The sequence below is a fragment of the Peromyscus eremicus genome, chromosome 12 (assembly GCF_949786415.1).
Source record: "Peromyscus eremicus chromosome 12, PerEre_H2_v1, whole genome shotgun sequence".
In the NCBI taxonomy this organism is placed as follows: domain Eukaryota; kingdom Metazoa; phylum Chordata; class Mammalia; order Rodentia; family Cricetidae; genus Peromyscus; species Peromyscus eremicus.
Genome location: NC_081428.1, coordinates 365,070 through 387,611, shown reverse-complemented (window position 1 = coordinate 387,611; position 22,542 = coordinate 365,070). Strand labels below are relative to the sequence as shown.

Sequence of the window (22,542 nt, the reverse complement as noted above, 5' to 3'; positions counted from 1 at the left end):
GACAAATTAGAACACACCATCTAATACTTGATCAGTATCAGTAAGAGACCATCGGAGACCATAAGCCCACAGAAAAGTTTTGCCAAGTACTACCTGCTGCCCATTCTCTGACCTCAGCTTTACAAAGAAGCCCACATGCACTTTCTCTGTTGCCATCTGTAGCTCTTGGCGAAGTTTCCGACACTCACTATCTCAGGGTGTTTCAAATGGTCCAAACGTACACATCAGGCCTGCAGGGAAATGAGAACATCGCCTACAATAGGAGTTAGAGCCATTCTCAAAGGTTACCAGGCACAGCTTCATCATGGGCAGGACAGCAGAGGGCCAGCAATTGAAAAACACAGGTCACAGCACCTTTATTCACTGTCATACAAACAGATGTGACATAAAACACCCTCGGAGTTGCAGAACGTTCTTCACAACCCTCAAAACCTATGGAGGTCACAGGTACTGCCTCTGCCTTTGTATACCAAATGAGACCAGTGTGAAGGAGGAAATCTGCCTTCCATGATGGGGCATTCTCCAGAGGGCTTCCATGCCAGACACAGAGCTTTCATGGCACAGACTCTTTTCCTGAGAACATCTCACTTGCTAACATCATCCTAGAGGGTGGAGCCCTGTGCTCCAACTGTGAGATTCATCCTGTCATGACGTGTGACCCTATAGCATTACCATTCATAAGGTGTAAACAAATTTCCATTATACATTTATTTATGTGAACCAAGACAGTCACAGGGCATGCTGGACACACAGCTATGCATCTGCCCACCTTAGACTGTTTAAAAAAAAAAAAACACTTCCCACCAATGAACAATGTTTTATGTATGTAGGGCGGCTGGAGTGTGGAGACGTCTTTGATTTACTATCCAGTTTCTATATGTAGAGTAGCTGCAACCATGCAAAGATGACCTGCTTCCTCCATCAATGACTCTGGTAAGACCATGTGTCACAGACACTTGGGAAGAAAGGCTGGTTTTATCTGAGTTCCTGTTTATAACAGCAGGAAGTAGATGCCTCTGTGTATTTAAGCAAACAGTGGCAGCAGGAGAGACTACACAACCTAAGCTCTGTCTTTCAACAGCATTTGACAGCCTGGCTGGAGGCACAAAAATACATCTTTAAAAAATAAAAATGTGATTTCAAAGCTTTTATTTCATAGGGAAGAGAATAAAAGTCAAATGTTACTAAATGTCTGATTGAGCTCAACAGTCATTTGGGCTCAGCTCGTTCATCTTTGAGAGGCTGTAAAGGCAAAAAGGAATTGTGATTGAATTTTTTAAAAAATAGTATAGGAACTATGGACTGCCCACTGCTTCCACGGTTTCCTGGACTAGTTAATTTATTTGGAGAATGAAGGCAATATTTTAGAAAACAGTTCACCTTTAGCCCAAGTTCATCTGATAAGGGTACTGTGTACAAAGCAGTTAATTATACACATAAATAACATAAAATAACTGTCATAAATTAAGAAGCCCAAGACTCTCCCACCACACCAACAACTGAGAGGTGAGACTGGCCTGTGTGGATGTAGGAGTGTGTGGGCCAGGAAACCCATCTGAGTGCCATCTCTTCCTTAGACTCCAACTGTGTAACACAAGCTCCAGCCCCATCCTCAAAGCTTGTTCTCTGGAATGAGGTGCTGAGAAAGTGCCACCTTGTCTGACATCAGGCTGACTGCAGCTTCCTTTGCCCACTGCTGGTTAGCTGCCAGGGTCTCTGCAGGGTGGCTGCCCAATTCGGGCTACATCCAGGAAATACGGGACCAAGGACAAAGTAAGGCAAGTTCATCTTCAAGTTCTTCTTCTTTTGTATGACATTAAAAACTGATGAGAAGAGCAAGACCACAGAGCAAGACTCTCCTGTCACCTTGCCTCTTTGTGTCCCTGTGCTGGGACTGTGGACACCATGATGGCAGTCCGGCCTGTTGCCACTGGGATGGTACAAGTATGTGCTGCCAAGTCCCCCCAGCTAGGTGTGGCCAGCTTGCCTGCACTGTCATGGTGACCACTTCTGCTCTCACCCCACCCACACCTCTCTGGGTTTCCTTAAATCACTAGCTATACTTCTCTCCTGTAGAGTTGAACTCCTCCACTTCGTAGGAAATTGGTCTTCAGATACAACCACCTTTTGGAATTAAGGCTTACACAGAAAGAAAACATGGGTTCACTCCCCATTCTCCACTCAAAGGTGTGGCTAAGCTGCACCGTAATACATATGTTTGGATGGCAGAGTCCTGAGATGGCTCTGGAGGAGCATTGGGATTTGAGCATGAGGGCTTACTTTGCACACAACTGTGTGTGCCCTCACGCAAGGCACCTGTGCACAAGACAGGGACCAACACCCTACAGTGCAAACGACTTTATCATATTAAAATAAATCAATATTGGCCACAAGAGGGCCATAATACATAACGTGGTTATGAAATAAAATGAACAAACTGTTCATAAAATCAATCTATGGATGTTCCCAAGATGCCTTTTGTGCCTGATCTAGGGGCCTCCCATGAGGTTCATGATACTTCTCATATGAGGCCTCAGGCCACAGCCCTGTGACAAACAAACTGAGACTTCAGAGGAAGAGTTACTTGACTTCTTTCTCCCTGCTTGTGAATCCAGGAGCAAGGAGAAACCTGGGTTTGCTTCTGTGTGCTGCCTGAGAAGGCTAGCCATGTTTCAGTATCATTACTGGAGTGCTAAAGAAAAAAGATCAAATCTCCCTGGTTCTTGGGATATTACACCTGCTTCTAGGAACCTGCTATCTGTGTCCCTGAGCCCCATGACAATTACAGACCTCTGAGGGTGACACTGTGGTCTGGCCAGACTGCACCACCTTGGGGAAGCACATGGTGGAACTCCACGGAGTGCTTTAAGCTCCTGCCTGTCAAAGGCCATGGCACCAGCTAAGCTGGTAACTTTGCAACGCTAACCCAACCTCAGTGATCCTGCCATGTGTATACTCTCCCTGTTTGGTACCCAGCAAATAAACCTCAAGGCCTCAGAGCCCTCCCTGCAGCTCAGCCAGCTCTGCAGCCGCATTATCAGTAGCTGTACATCTGTTGCTGTTCATTCTGTACCTGGGTTTGCACTGCCTGCTGTGGGGCTGCAGGAGCTTGTGGTGGCTGCAACACGTCCGTCTGGGGCACAGCCCGCCATGTGAGTGGGTGCTGCTCACTGAGCTGGTTCCCCAGGGGTGTGATGGAGTTCACCAGTGTAGTGAGGTTGATGAAGTGGGCCACTGACTGAGGGTTTGAGGCTTCTGGCTGTGGGTGGATCTGGACATCATTTTGGCGGTTATGCAACATGGCGGAGCCACTGACAGTGTCAAAGGTCACAGTCAGTATGGAGTTATCCAGCTGTAGCTGGCGTTCAGGGTTGGTAAGGTGTCCAACAGCTACTGGCTGTAGATTGGTAAACTGAGTCCCAGCTGCAGTGGTGATGGGGGTCACGGTGATGTTGGTCAGGCCGACAGAGCTTGATGGAGTAGTCACACTCGGGTCCCCTAGGGTCACCACCACCTGCAAGAGTCACATGGAGAAAAGAGACAATGAATTATTTCTGCAAAAAGGAGAAAGGCAGAACCTCCCACAGCATCCTCCTACTGGAGGCCACAGTCTGTGCTGGAACTGCATGCTCAGGCAAAGGAGCGAGAGCCAGGCCTCCACTGGGGAAAGCAGAACACAGTGTCCTAGGAGAATTATACCAGCGGTAAAGACAAAGGAAATACGGACGTTCTCAGAGGCAATGCTGAGATGGAAAAATCAAATGAATGTCACTGGCCAGAAAAAGAGTGAAGTATGCCCAGCGCTGGGGAAGTGCTCGCCACTGATTCATGAGGACCTGAACGCTATTCCCAGTATCAATGTAAAGCCAATGTAAAGCCAGGTGCAGCAGGAGAGACAGACAGATCACAACACACACATGAGTAAAGCAAGCCTGAAAAGCCAGGAAGCCAACCCTTTATCTTCATCCACCCTCTGACCTGCCTGTCTTGTGGCCTGTGAAAACCCTGTGTAGCTATGGAGGCAGCCACAGCTGCAGCTTTCTCAAACCTAGTGCTGGAAGGCAAGAAGGATGCAAGCAGGTTTACTGCAGAATCATCATCTCCAAAAACGAAACACACATGGAAAAGTGAGGTCTCAAATGGCAAAGTGATGTAAGATAAGCAAATCAGAGACCACACAGAGAAGTCAGCTCAGTGGCTGGTGCTTGTCCAGGTCCTGTTCCTTAGCAGGCCTCTTGGGGCACCCAATTGGGAACCATGTCTCAGTCTCTCACTGCTGAAGTGTCACACTGTTATTAACAATGGCATGCGTAATCTGGAGGTCACAGTTGGCACAGCTTGCGTGAGACAATGCCTACATGGAAAGCGAGGGTGAGAGTTGGAACCACTGTGGACACCCACATGGATGAATGACAGGACTCAAGTCCAGAGGAGCTGCCCCTGCAGAGGTGGCTGTCCTCTGATATAAACAAAGGCACCAACCAACCTGTTGGATACTCTGCACAGCAGAATTTGTTTCATCACCCACACTGCCTGTGAACTCTGGCTCCTTTTCAGGGTACTCGCTGAAGGTGGTGTCCTCGGGCACTGGAGCCCCTGCCTCCTCCTCCGGCTTCTGCTTTCTCTTGTGGCTGCGCTTGGCAGCCTTCCCATGCTTGCCTTCTGCCAGCCCCTCCTGCTCCAGGCCCAATGCAGGCTGTGAGGAGATGGGTGTCAGTAACCACAGGGCAGCAGGTCACATCTGGATGGGGGCCAGGGCATCATTCACTGCCTAGACACACCCACAGGGCATCAAGCTGTCACAGGAAATAGCTACTTTGTGTTCAAATAGAAACATTGTTAAATGAGAAATATTTCCCTCAAGGAAAGCTGGTAGCAACTATCCACAGCAGGAACAACACTGGATGTGAACGCTTGATTAAAACTACGCAGGCATTTTCTGTCCCTCTCTGTTCAGGCTTATCCTTTCCCTTAAACAGCTTTGAGAGTGTCAGCAAGATGGGCTGCAGCCCACACAGCTGGAGGTCAGGACATGGTGGGCCGGTGGCTGTAGGGCTCTCTGTCCTGTCAGTGGTACTCTCAGTGCCCCTGTGTGGTTCTGGGTGCAGACAAACCTACCAGGAGCTGGTCAGAGTATGGAGATGGAGAGACTTTCTTTCCTGCCCTCACCTATGAATTGTCAGGTACATAAACAGCTTACAGAAGGGCTAGATGTGGATTCTATCCGTTCATTCCATAAGACATGGCCACCTGTTTTCATGGGACACTCATCAGCATAAGCCAAAGCACTCAGGTACAGATGTCTTAAACATTTACAGCATAACATATTCTCTTTGTGATTAAAAATAAAAGTGTCATAAAAATATTGAGTACATCCAGGTATGATGGTGCATACCTGGGATTTTAGCATTTGAGAGGTAGAGGCAGGAGGATCAGAAGTTCAAGGCTAGCCTTGGCAACATGGCAGGTTCAAGATCAACCTGGACTACATGAGATCATGTCTCAAAAAAAAGTATTGAGTAAAAGTTCCTTTAAAAGCTAGGTTTGGCCTGGTGTGGTGGTACACACTTATAATCCCAGTACTGGGGAGGCAGAGGCAGGTGGAGCTCTGTGAGTTCAAGGCCAGTGTGGACTACATAGAGTTCCAGGCTAGCCAGGTATACATAGTGAGGCCCTATCTAAAAAGAAAAAAAAAATTCTAGATTTGCCTAATATAGTTAAGTTTAATTTTGCTTAAGATAATTTAATCATAATAAAATTTTCTAGGAATGATCATTTAAGAATCTTTTTTACATTTGTTTTATGTATATGAGTGTCACTTGCATCTATGTATGTGCAACAAGTATGTGCACCGTGTATGCGCCTGGTGCCCACAGATGTCAGAAGAGGGTATTGGATTCCCTAGAACTAGGGTTTCAGATAACTGTGAGCCACATATGGTTGCTGAGAACTGAACCCAGTCCTTTGAAAGAGCAACAAATGTTCCTAACCATTGAGCCACCTCTCCAGTCCCCCAAACTACCTATTTTCTTGAGACATATACACCAACATCTGAATATTTGAATTCATAGATACTACAACAAAACTAAGATATAGTCTAGAAAACTTCAGGAGGAAGGCCTAACAAATCTCAGTGAGACTACGCTGATGTGTAAAGCATGGTCAATGGTATGTCTGGAGCCTGCTCCTATGTACGGTCTGTTCCCTCAGGGTTTACTTGGTATGTGACGTCTGCTCCCCTCACACTCCAGCCCTGCAGGTGTGCTCTGTGCTGCTTACCTGGACAATGCCAATGGAGGAAGCATCAATGGTGGTGGTCTCAGGGATGTGGTCAAGATCATCAATCCGCACAGCAAGGACCTGAAAGGGGCAGAGGGCAGTGAGTAGGGTCGCTGTGCCCACCCAATGGCTGCCCTGATTATGCTCTAGGAATCCAAACTCACTGTGCAAGGGCCACTGCTGCAGGGGACTAGCAGCTAACTGACAAACTCACCTCTGCTCTGACTCCGAGCCTCCGTTCTGACTTTGAAACTACTTCTAGAATGTTCTCTAGGGTATCCCCCAACCCTGGTCTCTGACTCCCATCTCAAACCTCTACAGTGCTCTCTGGCCTGGTGGGGACATCTGGTACCTATCTGCTAACTTGTGGCTCCTGTCCTTAGATGGAGGCTACTTCCTGCTTCTGTGGCCTCCATGACATGTGCTCTAGTGAGGTATCAGTGCACCCTCTGTCATCACAGGGAGCTGAGGAAGCTAAGACACAGAGCAGTAACTGCTCGATAAGGAACCACCAATGGAGGTTTTTGTGGGCCAAACACTGTGCCTGTTAGCCTAATGCATGCAGCTATGTGCGTGTCAGCTTTGTGACAAAGCAAGCCTAGTCATCCCTTTCCTTTATCAGCCCCACTCACAAGGGTCCTTAGCATGCAGCACTCCCTCCATGACCTGCCCTATGAGCCCACACGGCCTCCCACCAGCCCCAGTGTCCTATCCATGGCAAGCAACACTAGTCAGCTGCTTACACTCATTGCGCATCTCGTAACTGTGACTAAGTCCTACGGAAGGCAGCAGACACAGACAGGGAGGAAAATGGATGCACTGGAAAGGTGTAAGAAAGGTGATCTGCCAGACACCTGGTGTAGAGAAGCTGTAAGCCTGGGGAAGGCTCTACATCTGACCTTACCCCAACATTCCTTAAATCTGTTGCTCAGCAGAAGAAAGCAAAGTGGAAAAATGTACACTATTCATGAGGATGGCAGGGAGCTCCATCTTTGAACCTCTAGACAAAAGCCCATTCTGGGCCCTTTTCTGAACCATGCTTGAGCCAAGAGAACACTAATGGGCCTCTGAGGACTGTGTCTCCTGATCGAATCAGCACTCAGGGACCCACAGGAAAGCAGAAGTCTTCCTGGTGTTTCTTAAACCTATATGTATTTCTTCCATCATGAATTCTCTTTCCCTAGACACTGGGTTTTCTCACTGAGTGGTTGTCACAGCTGATGCTAAGTCTGCATCTGTTAAAGGGGATAAAGCTCACAAATGTGTTCGTTTACATTTGCCTTTTTTTTTTTTTAAAACCTACAGAAATCCCAAGAGTTTCCCTGCTCAAATCTAGCAATACTTTGGGTACAACTTCTTTTGTGACCCTCATGCTCAGAAAGTCTCTCTTCTTCTTAGGGGTCTAGTAACTTTAACTATTTATCTAGTTTTGTTGTGAGAAGAAGGTGGTTGGACTAGGGCTCAGTTGACTGAGTGCTTGCCTAGCATGCATGAAGCCCTGGGTTCAAGGATCAGCAACACATAAAACTGGGTGTGGTGGTACATGCCTGCAATTCCAGCACTCAGAGAAGTTCAAAGTCATCCTCAGATACATAGTGAGTTCTAGGCCAATCTGGGCTACACATGATCTTGTCTCAGGAAGAAAAAAAAAGATGATATAGTTCAGACATAAGACCAGGGCTCAATCTTAAACTCACATTGCATGAGGACAAAGGGGTCTCATAGCAGTACAGGCACCCCAAGCCCACAATGGGGCCAGGCTATGCTATGGGTAGATGTGAATGAGCCCCCACCAGGCTAACCTCAGGGTGCTTGCGCCGCATGTGTCTGCTCATGGAGGCCCGGGTGGACACCTTGGTGCCACACAGCTGGCAGCTCTGTGCTTCCACCTTGTCATGGGTGAGCTGGACATGTTTCTGAAGCATGTACTCCGTGACGTACTTCTTGTCACACACGGAACAAGTCCACTGCTTGCCCACTTCTCACATACAAGTGGGGTAGAAAAGAGAAATGCAAGTCAACAGAGAGCCGTCAATGTCAGTCACCTCTCAAGCCAAGCACCTGCCATACCCTCTGCTCCTCTAGACAGCCATCACCTGGTCAGACCAGTCGGACACCAGTGCTCAAGACTAGCAGGAACGACTGACCTTTGTCCTTGAAGAACAGACGCTGGAAAGGCACAGTGGGGTTTAGAGGCCAAGGAGCTGCATCAAACCAAGAGAGTCCTATTCTGCAAGTGTTTGTGAAACAGAGCAGGTGGTCCCATTCCTGCATATTCAGACAGCTGAACCATCCTTGGGACTCAGTTACCTGTGTGGATGAGCTTGTGGGTCTCCATTGTGTTCCTCTCGCTGAATGTCTTCCCACACAATTCGCACATGAAGTCTTTTATTCCTGCAGGAAAAGTCATATTGGATATCACATACTTGGTGAGTTTTCAATTTAAGTATACACAGAGGATGTCTCATGCTCCAGGATTTGTAGCACCTCAGAGGAATGGTAAATTGTCAGAAAACAACAATAACAACAACAAAAACAACCAAAAAACAAAAACAGCATTTATTCCCAAATTTACCCAGAAAACTGTGACCTCAAAAATTTAGCCCTTTATATGACACTTCATATTTTTAAAAATGAAGAGATTTGGGAAGGTCCAAGAACACAGATGTAGAGAAGAGAGCCCAGGGGTGGAGACAGCAACAGTTTCTCTGAGCAGGATAATTCACCTATACCCCTACTGAGCTTCAAAAGGCCTTGGGTAGCTTCTGAGACATGCATTAAGAGATTAAACAGCAAGAGAAAGTCAGGACCCAAGACAAGAATGGGAATATCTCCCTGAGAGACAGCAGAGCTGCTGTGGTCACACAAAGCGCCAGGGATTTTTTTCACTATCTACCAGCACATCCACAGGATGAGCAAGATCAAGCAGAATCCATCCCAGGATGCAAGGATGGTTCAATCTAAGTAAATTGGCAAATGCGGTATGACACATCAACAGAATGAAGGGCCAAAATATCAGCACAGAATTTCATGATCATCTCAAATAGATGGAGAAAAAGCATCTGATAAAATCAAATGTCCCTTCAAAATAAAATGTTAACAAACCAGGTGCAGAAGAATCATACCTCAGCATGAGGTTATGCATGGCAAATGCAGAGCCAGCACTGTACCAAAAGGGAGACACTGAAGCAGGCTCCACTATAATCTGAAAGGAGACAAGGTGTTGATTCCCACACTTGTAGTCAAGATAGCACCTTAAGTTTTAGCATGGCCATTAGGCAAGAGAGGAACAAAAACAAGCATGCAGGAAGAGTGGAAGTTGAATCATCCCTATTTGTACACAGCATGTCTCCATGTGGTAAAGCCTGAAGACTCCACTAAGATCTTCTGAATTAGAATTACATAACACACACACACACACACACAAAACTGCACATACAAAGACCTGAAGGCTGAGGATATGGCTCAGTGAGCAGAGTGCTCACCTGGCATGCACAAAGCCCTGGGTCTGACCCTGTGTACTACATAAACCAGGCGTGGTAGTGCACACCTGTAATCCAGCACTCAGATCGCAGAGACAGGAGGATTCAGAAGTTCCAGGTCATCCTTAGTTACACAATGAGTTCAAGGCCAGCCTCTGAGGTGGGGGTAGGGGGAACAAAGATATGTATACACACACACACACACACACACACACACACACACACACACACACATCAACAATATTTATCTGCTGGGGAAGAAATCATGAAAACATACATTATCTACATGTAGGAAAATGTTATGCAGCCTGTCATTTTATACAGTTAAAAAAAAAAATCCTGAGTCAGTAGGGAAGTTCAGGTTGGACTTTTAGCAGATGCTTCTGAAGAGAAGAATTTCCATATTCAGGACAGGGATTCTGTGCTCAGTAGTTCAGAGTCCTCAGATACACAACAGATCATGACAAAAGATGTACAATTTCTCATTGGCACACACTGGATTCATCATAAATTTACCAAATTAAGACTTTTAAATCAAGTCTTTCAAGCCTAGACCCAAAGATCCAAAAAATACGATGGGGACTCCTGGCACCCACATAAGCTACACACAGTTACCAGAATAATTAGTATAAAAAAGGTGTCCATATTGGGGAAAAGATACAATCAAGATGCTGGGACTAGTGAAAAGAGCACATCCCTCAAGTTCACAAGAACATCCCTTTAGGTAATACTGAATTCAAAGTGGTCAAACACCTGAGAAAGAGTCTAGTCCCTGGGGCTGCCACAGGGATTTCCAACAGACAGAAGATGTCCCTCACGTGCCTCAGGAGCCCTGAAGTGTTAGAGTACTGGCTGCTGAAGCCTGTGGATCATGTTGCAAAGTCTGATGCCACCACAGCTTCGATTACAAAATACAAGTCATTTTTATTTAAAAGGAAGTCTTTTCATTAAAGTATATTTTGTTTTTTGGTTTTTTGAGACAGAGTTTCTCCGTGTAGCCCTGGTTGTCCTGGAACTCACTCTATAGACCAGACTGTCCTCAAACTCACAGAGATCCACCTGCTCTGAATCCCAAATGCTGGGAATAAAGGTGTGTGCCACCACTGACTAGCTTAAAGTATATTTTAAAGCCACTGATGACACCAAATACTGGAGAGATGTTCCTTATTCATGGACTGTAAGAATGACTACTGTTAAAATGTTGACACAAAGTGATTTACAGATTCAGTGCAATATGCCAATGACTTCTTCACAAAACCAGAAAAACAATCCTGAAGTTTGTGGGGAAGCCTGGCAGACGTAGCAGAAGTGACCTGGAACAAAATGCACAGAGCTGCAGGTACTAGTGCCTGGTTTCAAGACACTACCAGAATCACAGGTACAAAACCACAATGGTGCTAGCATTAGAAACAAACACACACATCCACAGAACAGACCCTAAAATAAAGTCATGCATGTACAGTCAACTGAATCTCAACAAAGGTGTCAGGAAAACTGGATGTCTACATTCAGAAGCTTCAAACTTGACCCTTATCTCTACAAAAACCAACTTAGAATGGGTCAAAGATTAAATATCTTTGGTACTAAAAGAAAAGTTAGGAGAAACACTTCAAGATGTTGGTAGAGCGATGACTATGTGAGATGAGCCTTGAAGCCCAGGAAACAAAAACAAAACTACACATCAAACCATGAGACTTTTCCAGAGCAAAGGAAACAGCTCGCAGAGCAAAGAGACAACAGATAGAGTGGGAGAAGACACTCATCAGCCAGTCATCTGACAGAAGGTTAATAAGAACAATGTATAATGAGCCAAAACTTTAGAAATAAGCACTGCAAGCTAAAAACCAGAAATGATCAGAATAGACACAAATATATGAAAAATGCTCACTACCATCAGCCACCAATGAACTGAAAACCAACACTCTAATGAGGAGCCATCTCACCCTAGTTAAAATAGCTATTATTAAAAGTCAAAAAAAAAAAAAAAAAAAGAAAATGCTGGGCAGTGGTGGCTCATGCTTTTAATCCTAGCATTCAGGAGGGAGGTGGATCTCTGTGAGTTCAAGGACAGCCAGGGCTATAGAGTGAAACCCTGTCTTGAAAACTAAAACCAAACCAAACCAAAACAACAACAACAAACCACTTAAGAGATGTGGAAAAAAAAGATCTCACACTGGTAGTGGGATGGGTTTGTGATCCTTTGCAGACATGGGGTGCCCCAGTAAGTGGCTATGATTTCCAGGCATCTAGTCAAAGACGTTGGCAAACGTATGAAAAGGTGCCTGCACAGACCTTCAGCACTCACTCTAGGGCCATCGGTTTGGAGACCAGGCAGAACTGAGACAGGACACACCTGTGTGCCGCTTGTAGTGCTTGAGCATGTTGACCTTCTGAGCAAACTTGCGGTGGCATTCTTTGCACTCATACTCCTTGATGCCCTTGTGCAGCTTCATGTGGTGGCGCAGTGCATGCTTGGTCTTCATGCCTACAGGAAACAGATCAGCATGAGTGCCAGACTGCCCAGAATCTGCCCCAGGGCATTTGTGTCCCAATCCACTCCCCTGAAGCTCCCATCTGAACCCAGTGGGCACAATTTCCATAGACACAGAATGGGCTTGGGAGAAATAGGCTGTGGCCTCAGAGGGTCCCACTCTACATGATGAAGTGCCCACAAAGTTAACACCCAGGAGGCCACTAGAGATTCACTGTGACATTAAGATGCAGTGTGTCAACAACAGCACCCAAGATGATGCAGTGAGATATACAGAAGGACTAGGGCTTCTTGTCTGTCTTGATGACACAAATGTTAACTAAGATGAGGACACCAGATCTACGTTTATTTTTTTAAAAAGTCATTCTTTTTTTTTTTTTTTGGTTTTTCGAGACGAGGTTTCTCTGTGTAGCTTTGCGCCTTTCCTGAAACTCACTTGGTAGCCCAGGCTGGCCTCGAACTCACAGAGATCCGCCTGGCTCTGCCTCCCGAGTGCTGGGATTAAAGGCGTGCGCCACCACCGCCCGGCTAAAAAGTCATTCTTGCCAGGTGGTGGTGGCACACACCTTTAGTCCTAGCATTCAGGAGGCAGAGGCAGATGGATCTCTGTGAGTTTGAGGCCAACCTGGTCTAAAAAGTTCCAGGACAGCCAGAATTACATGAAAAAACCCTGTTTCAAACAACAACAACAACAAAAAAACAGAAAAAGCCATTCTTTAAAAAAATATTCTTTTGTGTGTGTGTGTGTGTGTGTGTGTGTGTGTGTGTGTGTGTGTGTGTGTGTGAGAGAGAGAGAGAGAGAGAGAGAGAGAGAGAGAGAGAGAGAGAGAGAGAGAGAGAGAGAGAGAGAGAGAGAAGGAACATGCAAGGTCAGAGGACAACTCTCCAGAGTCAGTCCTTGCCACCTTGCAGGTACAGGGATCAAACTAAAGTCATCACACCCATGTGCAAGCACCTCCACCATTCATGCCACCTTGTCAGACCACTAGACTTTTAACTTGTTGCTGCCAATTTTAGGCATTGAAACAATCCAAAGCCATGACTTCAGACTTAGGTTGAGGAAAGGGGTGAAGCATCCTTAGCAGCCAAGGCCCAGCTGGGTGAGTGCAGTCCTTAGACCACCCCGCCCCCAGCAGTGGACAAGCCACAGTGCTGCCACACTGGGTGGGAGCAGTGGGCTCAGAGCCCACTCCTGGCTTCGGCCTCAGCTGGACAATAGCCCACCCAGTCCCATTTTGTCTCTACTCACCTTCACTTATCTCAGTGTGGAGAGCTGACTTCAGGCAACCCAGCTGCGCCACAGGGCTAGTCAAGTCAGAGACAGCAGAGGGCACACAAGTGTCACCCTGAGTCTCCTATCTGTCAGTCCCTGGCTGGGTAAAGTGCCAGTCCTTTCTGACTATGGAAGAACAATTTTACCTTAATTTCTCCCTCCTCCCAACCCTCCAATTAAAAATGTCATACAGCCCCCACCACCCAGGGACAAAAATCATAGGTGATGAGAGATCCAGCCAAAGCTTGACCCCTAGCCGACTATTCTTTAGGTAACTGGTCTGTTCTTGATCTGTCTTTCTTGCAAAGGACTGAAGTTAGTTGGTACAAACCTCACCCTTGCAGTTCCAACACCTATTCATGGTCTCATTTATTCACTCCCATAACTGCTATGATCTCACTATTTATGTGCCAGGCATTAGACACCAGGTGGTATGCTAGACAGAGCCCTCTGGCTTCATGGGACTTCTGTTCTAAGTGAGACTAGGGGATGAGAGAACCCACATAGTATGTGGAAAGAGAAGGGAGAGACAGGCAGAACTAGGCAGGAAGGGGCTTGGTGAGAGAGGTTGTATGCAAGGCCATCCTTGGTTACACATCAAGCAGGAGGCCAGCCTGGGCTGCATGGATGCTGTCTTACACAACAGAACTTGAAACATCCAGCTTTTCCTGTAGGCTATAGAGGTGTCTTTATGGATAATTTTGTGATTCATGATGTGATTTTGAGAAAGATGATTTCCTGTGCCTGGGACCCTTTGCCAAGAAGAACCATGGTTCCTAGCAGCTAACCACTGTCGTGGACACCGACTATGTCTAGGTTCAGGTCTACAATTTTAGTGATCATAAGCAAGCTAGATGATGGATGAACATGCTCTAGTGCCCTGGGATGTCCCATGGCTCCAGAGAGACCTCCTGGGGTTCCAGGCACACACCTTTCCCGCACTCGGCACACAGGTACTCTCGGATGTTGTCATGCACACGCATGTGCTCTTTCAGCATGTCTTTCCTGGCAAAGGACTTCCCACACTGCTCACAGGCATGGCTTTTCACACCTGTAAACAAACACAGCAGCGCCTTGTAGCTGGAGAGAAGCTCCTGCCAAGCCCTGGCAGTCCCGCAGCCCACTTATAAAATAAACACACAGACTCTTCCATTTCTATAAATCTACACCTTGCCACATGGCTCGTGGCTTACCAGTATCTTACATGTTGGTACTTATGGCGGCTGACAGCGTCTCCTGACTCAGCCTTCCTGTTCCCAGAATTCTCTTCTCTGCTTGTCCCGCCTATACTTCCTGCCTGGCTACTGGCCAATCAGCATTTTATTTGTACAGAGTGATATACACAGCACTGGGGCTGGGCAGGACTGGAGAAAACTTCAGCTACAGTGCCTGAAAGCCTTAGCCCACAAGATATCTCAGAAAGCGGTCTCAGCTCAGTGACACTGTGAGCTGCCTTTTCAACATGCTTCATGGGAGTCTTTGGCATGAGAAGGCCCTGAGAACCTGGAGTGGACACAGGTGGATGGGAAGGGATGTGCTGCAAGTGTCAGGGGAGGCCAGGGTGAAAGCTGGAGAAACGGGGCTGCAGTGTGAGGAGCCAGGGAGAGGGATGTAGGAATCCTGCCGCTGGGCAGGTGACTTGGCACCATACGTCACTGCAGGAGCACGTTACCTGTGTGGATAAGTTTGTGGCGCTCCAAGTTCCCGATGCTATTGAAGATCCGCCCACAGATCTCACAGGGATGAATGTACCTGAAAGTAGAGACAAACCTCAGGAGCGCCCCCAGGGGGCTCATCACCTGAGGGGCTCATCCACTGTGAAGCCTTTGTCTGCTCTGAGGGTCTGCTCAGCTGTGAAGGGCATGTGTGAAAGTTCCATTGTCCATGGAGGTGAGGCAAGAAGATGCTATGTGTCTCAGCTTTTCTGTAATGGGCTGAACTCTGTCCCTCACATTGCTGCTGCAGTCCTAGCCCAGAATGTGGCTATATGTGGAGACAGGCATTTACAGAGCAGATCAAGGTAAAATGGGGTCATCAGGGTGACTCCAGATAAGAGATAAGAGTCATGTACTGAAGGCTGAGCCTATGAGGGCACAGAAGATGCCACTGTTAGTCAAGGAGAGTTTAGGAGGAACCAACCCCAAGACAAGACACTGGATATGGGACCCCAGGCTCCAGGACGCTGAAGTGTGAAGTACTTGGTCATGGCAGCTCTGGGAGACGAATCCAGTCATCCTGTTGGTCATGGGCTGACCTTTGACATGGGGCAGCACTAACAAAACCTAGCTACAGCAGAAAGGCAGTGCTGGCTTGTCAAGTATGACAACATACTTTAGAATCCTGTAAGGCAAAAAATTAGGGCGAAAAATGGGGCCTAGGAGGCTGGTGCCCCAATATCTGGCATATGATGACTCAGTGATTGTGACTTGCTAGGCTAACACTATGGCTTTGCAGAGTCCCTCTCTTCCTTAGAGCCTTGGAGTCTTACTTCTGCACGTTGGGATCAGGCAGGTTCTCTCGGTGGATGACCATGTGGGCATGGTAGGTGGCCTTGAGTGCAAAGCGCCGGTGGCAGATGCTGCAGCCATGACCCTTCTCCTTGTGCACCTCCATGATGTGCTTCAGGTATTCCTTCCCACGGCCAAAGGTGAGCTATAAGCACACAGGGTGGAGGCTGCTGACTCACTGCCATCTCTGGGCAACTCTGTTACACTTGAATCAGCCAGACACAATTGGGATGGTCAGTTATACATGGGGTGGGGTGGGGGGCGATGACTATGGTACAGAAGCTTGCCACTTACAGGATAGGCTTCTGGAAACTCAGGTCATGAGCTGCTTGGAAATCAATTGTCCTTCCTGAAAGCATGGACCCTGCCTTGTGAAGCATGGACCAGCTGCAGGCTGGACAGGGCAAGGCATACCAGTCTGAGGCTAGTGAGGCTACTTAGGCCAGTTCCCAGGACACGAGCCCCACCCCAGTCAGCAGTCTGCTTATGTGCACACCAAGCCACAAGCGAGTTCTGATGTGTGTGAGATCCCACAGTAAACATCCCTAAGCTCAAGTGATACGGGACAACCTTCTTTAATGGAGGAAATGGACAAAACAGTGCTGTAGGTTCCCCCACAGCTCCATGGTCCCAATCCCCTCCCCTGCCGCTGTGCTTACAGGTGGGGTGCTGAGTACCTGGCATCTCTTGCAGCTGTATTTGTGAGGCTCGGAGTCTGCACTCTCATCAGAGTTGTCATCGTTCTCCTCTGAGGAGATCCCAATCTTGCCGATGAACTCTTCCCGCTGGTGGTCATCCATTAGTGCGATGTCCTGCAGAACAACCACAAACCTAGCCTTAATGCAGTACGCTGGAGCTCTGGTCAGTACTTTCAGGGAATCAGTTGCTTGCCTAGTGAGCTATATCTATGTCCCTTTGGATGGCACTGGGCTTGCCATCCTGTGGTCCCGGCACTTACCAGCTCTCAGGGTCATTATGCTACCTGCCTAGCAAAATCCCACCTATGCCCAGGAGAGTCCTGGAGGACATCCCAGGCTGCTGCAGCAGTGCTCCGGACTGGGCCTTTGACTCAGGTGCTTCTTCCATCTGTCCTCACACCCAGTTTTCTCTGCCCTGGGCTCCTGCACAGCTCTTCTTTTCCCTAAAGGCAGGAAGGCAGCAGAGTGCCACCCTCCTTACACCTATTCTCCTGGGAAAGGCCCAGAAAGAGTAATCTGTCAGGCCCCGCACTGGGAGATTCTATTTGGGCCCTACAGCTGGACAAATAGGTGTAACAGTGCAAGTCTGTATGAAGAGCCTGCCGGTACCATGACGACAATTGCAGAAGGCCGGGGTGGCAATGTGAATGCCAAAACTTCACCTAAGGTAACAGTGTGAGAGAGTAAGCCCTTCGGGGAATGAGAGGTCTGACAGTGGGCGCTGTGAGTAGGATTAGAGCCTCTAAAAGCAGACCCCAGAAAAATTCTCATCCTTCCACTATGTGAGAGCACAGCATGAAGGTGATGTATGAGTGAGGAAGCCCTCAGCAGACAATGAACACTCCAGCACCTTCATCTTACCTTCCAGCTCCAGAACTGTGAAATACAGTCTGTTGTTGGTGAATGCCTCATCTGTGTGTTTTGTCGGAGCATAAAAACTAACACAGACGCTGGGTGGGCCAGGTCACTGAGCATCACCTGTGGGAGACCTGTACCTTGAAGTGGACGTGGATGTGGTCCCTGAGCACGTCCACTCGGAAGAACTTGCGCCCGCAGATCTCGCAGGTGTACTTCTTGTCACCGTGGGTCAGCAGATGCTTGTTCATGTTGCTCCGGCAAGAGAACACCTGAGGACAGGGAACCAGTGCAGTGAGGGCTAGGCTATTGGATATACACAGGAGCCAATCCCTGTGGCCCCCAGGCCTAGGGACACCTAGCAAGTTCTTCTAGACTTATGGTGATTTCTCCTTCCTTCCTTCCTTCCTTCCTTTCTTCCTTCCTTCCTTCCTTCCTTCCTTCCTTCCTTCCTTCCTTCCTTCCTGCCTGCCTGCCTTCCTTCCTTCCTTTTGAGACTGGATTTCTCTGTGTAACCATTCTGGGTGTCCTGGAACTTGTTCTGTAGACCAGGCTGGCCTTGAACTCAAGATACCCACCTGTCTCTGCCTCCCAAGTGCTGGGATTAAAGGCGTGCACCACCACCACCTGTCTAAACTTATGGTGATTTAGACATACATTCAAACCACAAGACAGGACTCTGTTTCCAGTCTCTGCTGCAATTCGAGCACAGCAGAGTACTTATCCTGAGTTCAACAGCTCAGTGGCACAGAGCCTGCTGGGGAGCCATGCAGATATACCTGCAAGTTTCTTAAAGCAGATACCAAAAGACACTCAACCCAGTTTGAGTACTGTTTCATGTTGTTTTCTATTTCCAGCCTAGAGGGATAGATGAGGATTCACTCAAGCATCCACACCAGTCCTCCCCTGAGCTGGGGCTGGGAACATGGGGTCTACAAGGCAGATATGCAACCATCACGAGGGTTCCAGGAGCCCCACTGATCACGGAGCATCCAATAGCAGGACTTTCCTCAGATGAGGTGCCCTGGGACCTACTTGTCTTGCCATGGGCTCCATCTCCTTGTCCCTGCACTGTCTGGCCCCCAAATCCACAGTTTAAGGTCAAAGGCCCCACATGGATTCACTGCTCTCCTGATCCACAGGCTTTGGCTTGCTCTGTGGGTTCAAAGAAACCAAGAAACATCATGGAAGCAGAACTTTTCACTTCCTTTTGAAAGCACTGCTGGATCTGGCAGTGCTGCCACACGTTCACAATCAGGAGTAGACAGCCATGTGGGGCTGGGTTCACCAGTGTGGTGGTGCCCTGGTGCCAACGCTACTCTGTGCCAGTAGCTCCCGTGTGTAGCTGTGATAGGCTCAGCAGTAGCCCCTCCTCTAAGCAACACCAGAGGCTGCTTGGGTCACACGCACAGAAGCCTCTCAAGAATCTGTATACCTAGTGTACACTTGCACAGAGAACCCTTTCTAGAACCTGCATCCTCAGCATGTGCTCTGTGCAGTAAGGGACGTGACTTCTGGTCCTCTGGGGAACAGCTAGTACTTCCAATTACCTGAATTGTCAGAGTTGAGTCTAATGAACAAGCAATGGCATTTTCAGTTAAGAAGTGGTGTTCATGTGTGAAGAATGGGACAATGTGTATGTGGCAGCCTAGACAGGGGTTGGGAGCCCCAGATGCCTACACCACAGGCATGGCCAAGGCCAGGGTAGATCATGTGGGGACACCGGTACAACAGCACAGGCTGTCCAGGCAAGAACTTAACCTTGATCACCATGGGGTGGGCTACTCCTAACTTAGAAAATACTACCTGGTCACTGACCAGGGGTGGCTGGCATGGACAGCCTAAAGCCCCAGGGTATCTTGCCCCTTCAAATGTGAATATGAGGACAAAGTCCAAACACTCATGAGGACAACATGTTCCATAGAGTGGAAGGGACAAAAAAAAAATTCTCCACAGATTTATTGGAAACCCATCCCAGGTTGCAGAGACCATAACGCCAAATGTGTAACCTTCGGTTAAAAACAATTGATAAACACTGGTAGTCCCTGAACACTGTTGCCCTAGCAGGTGTGTCTAACCTTTTGACACTGAAACATGGTTATTGTTTACAGACTTCACACTTAAGAACTGCACAGTACAACTGAAAGCCAAAAACAAACCTCTTTGTGCTGGTTAGCTCTCTGGTCAATTTGACATAAGTTAGAGTCATCTCTGAGAAGGGAACATCAGTTGAGAAATACCTCCATCAGACTGACCTGTAGGCAAGACTGTGGGGGCATTTTCTTGATAATTACTGATGAAAGCTCACTGTGGTGGTCCTGGGTGCTATAATAAAGCAAGCTGAGCAAGACATGGAAGTAATCCAGTAAGCAGTCCTGATTCATGGCCTCCGCTTCAGCTCCTGTCTCCAGTTCTGACTGAGTTCCTGCCCTGCCCTCCCTTCATGACGGACTCTAAGCAACTCTTTCCCCTTCCAGTTGCTTTTGGTCACAGTTTACCACAGCAACAGAAACCTAACTAGGACATGTGTTATCCCTTAATGTATGATTTTTGTATTGGGCTGCATTCACAGTTATCTGGGGGTGCCAGGGGACTGTAGGCTGTGGGCTGCGCATGTCTACAAGTTCCTTGTTTGCAGCTCTGAGCTTGAGCTTAGAGAGTAGGGACCTGCCATCCAACACCAACAGTAACTGCAGAACATTACCTTGCCACATACTGGGCATCCAGAAGGTTCTTTCTTGTAACGAACCAGGCTTTCCCCACTGGCCTCCAAGTCTTCTCTCTTCACTCGCCGCACACCTGAAATCCCAGACCAGATAGTCAGTGTGAGGCCACACGGTACAGGTCAGATCCCAGAACTGACTGGGAACTATGCTGAAAGTATTGTGGAACCAGATATACAAGAGGCTGATAGGGGGTTGCTTGAGCTCATGAGCAACACAGCAAGACTCATCTGGCCAGGCAGTGCTGGTCTAGCCCTGAGCCTGGTCTACAAAGTGAATTTCAGGACAGCTAGAGCTGTTACACAGAGAAACCCTATCTTGAAAAAAACGAAAACCAAAAAAACAAAACAACAACAACAACAACAAACCCCAAAACTAAACAACTCCATCTAACCAACCAACCAAACAAACAAATGAAGTATGTGAGTTGTGAGTGGTATATCTAGTCCACCCAGGTTCATCACAGAAAACAGTGGCTTCCAGCAGGGCCCAGAGCATCCTTGGTTCTGAGCAACTGATTTGTGTTGGGCCTGAAGGAAACCAATGGCAAGGTCAGGTTCAACTATGACACTGACCTCAAGAGGAACAATTATTACCACCATTATTGCAAGCAGGAGAACTAAGGTGCAGTGATTTGCCCATGGTTCTCGGAGGCTGGGTGGGGCCCAGAGTACACTCCTAAGGATCTCATGGGACCATGCTGTAGGTCTTTATGAACTGACAGGGAACTGAAGGGCAGGGGGAAAGCAAAGTGTAGGAACTTACAAGAGATGTGACCTGATCTTGTTTTCATAAACTCATGCGCATGTATCTGGCAGTTATGCTTTCCACACAGCCTGAATTCATTCTGTAAATGGTGTTTTCAAACACTACCAAAGAGTGTTTATGTCAGTGAGTGTTACTGACAAAGGGGTTGTGACTCTTAGTGGGGAAAATAAGGATAGCCTTAATCAGAATGCTGACTTTAACCTCTGTTCCACTTCTAATTCTACCCTTGTGGCTGCCACACATGTGTGGAGAGCTGACTCTAATGGGTCTTTTTCTGACCTCACATACTGTGTAAACTTCCCAACCACACTTCCCACCAGCATATACCACTCCATTTACATGGCTGAGCCTGCTGTATATATGACACCATATTGGCCTTTCCTACATTCCATCACACTAAAATCATTCTTCATAGTATTAAAAAGTTCTCTAAAAAAATACTTTCAACTACACAGAGAAACCCTGTCTCAAAAAACCAAAACAAAAAAAAAAAAAAAGAAAAGAAAAGAAAAGAAAGAAAAAAGAAATACTTTCAAATAACTGCCTAACAGCCAACACTCAGAGCAGTCTAGCTGTGTTTATTTATTCCCCACTGTTCCAAGCACTTCCCTCTGTTCATGACACTGCTAACACCATCCTAGAACCCCAGGATTAAGAAGAGGGTCACCAGGTCAGAAGGAAGGCATTCCAGACCCCAGGCTCACCATCCAGGTGCCGCCTCTGGTGGTCCAGCATGACATCCTTGCGGTAGAACATCTTACTGCAGACCTCACAGGCAAATTTCTTGTCCCCATGTTTCTTCTTGTGCTTGGAGAGGTTGCTGTTAGTGGAGAAGAATCTGAAACACATCTCACATTGGAACGTCTTGTCATCTGTCCAGAGAGTAAACAAATACACAATGTGCGGTAAATCACCCTTGACCAGGCTCCAGCATGTATGCCTCAGCAGGGTGAAAAGAGGAATCCAACAGGAGAACAGCAGGGCACTGTGCTCAGAGCTCATCAGCTGTGTCCTCAGCTAGACATATAAATATGCACTGGTGTGCCAGCTCTCCTCACTGGGCAAAGCTGCCTGAACAGCTCTCTAGGCTCCTCTCCCTCTATCTGTATGCACTACAAGCTTCCTCAGACCCAGGGATGCCCTCCTTGTGTCCTCAGCATGCTCACCTGCTTCTCCAGCACAGTGCCACTGGCTGGCTTGCCTCTTCTCTGCCCGATTACCTCTTATAGCATCCCCTACGCAACACCCCCAATTTCTCTACCTTCCAGAAGAGAGGTCTAGGCCTCCCTTAGTGGACACACACTTCATACATATTCAACAACACAAGCACATCCCCCCGCTTCATTCAATACATACTCCATAAATATACATGCACATGTATGCATACACATGCATACACACCACATTCAAACCCATCTCCACCCCTATTCAACACACAGCACACCAAATACACATGCTCACATTGC

General features: G+C 47.5%; 1 protein-coding gene across 1 annotated transcript in view; it reads right to left on the bottom strand.

Moving 5' to 3' along the window:
- Positions 1–1,624: 1,624 nt before the first annotated feature.
- Prdm15 (PR/SET domain 15) overlaps positions 1,625–22,542 on the bottom strand; it is a 79,163-nt gene continuing 58,245 nt past the window's right edge. The window contains exons 12-24 of the mRNA XM_059277688.1: positions 21,781–21,948; positions 20,290–20,384; positions 17,726–17,857; positions 16,710–16,844; positions 16,014–16,177; positions 15,198–15,277; positions 14,457–14,576; positions 12,115–12,246; positions 8,590–8,673; positions 8,082–8,257; positions 6,280–6,360; positions 4,487–4,696; positions 1,625–3,514 (exon numbers count right to left, since the gene is read on the bottom strand). Of these exons, the coding sequence (XP_059133671.1) occupies positions 3,038–3,514; positions 4,487–4,696; positions 6,280–6,360; positions 8,082–8,257; positions 8,590–8,673; positions 12,115–12,246; positions 14,457–14,576; positions 15,198–15,277; positions 16,014–16,177; positions 16,710–16,844; positions 17,726–17,857; positions 20,290–20,384; positions 21,781–21,948 (2,054 nt within the window). The 3' untranslated portion in view covers positions 1,625–3,037. The remainder of the gene's footprint in view (positions 3,515–4,486; positions 4,697–6,279; positions 6,361–8,081; positions 8,258–8,589; positions 8,674–12,114; positions 12,247–14,456; positions 14,577–15,197; positions 15,278–16,013; positions 16,178–16,709; positions 16,845–17,725; positions 17,858–20,289; positions 20,385–21,780; positions 21,949–22,542) is intronic.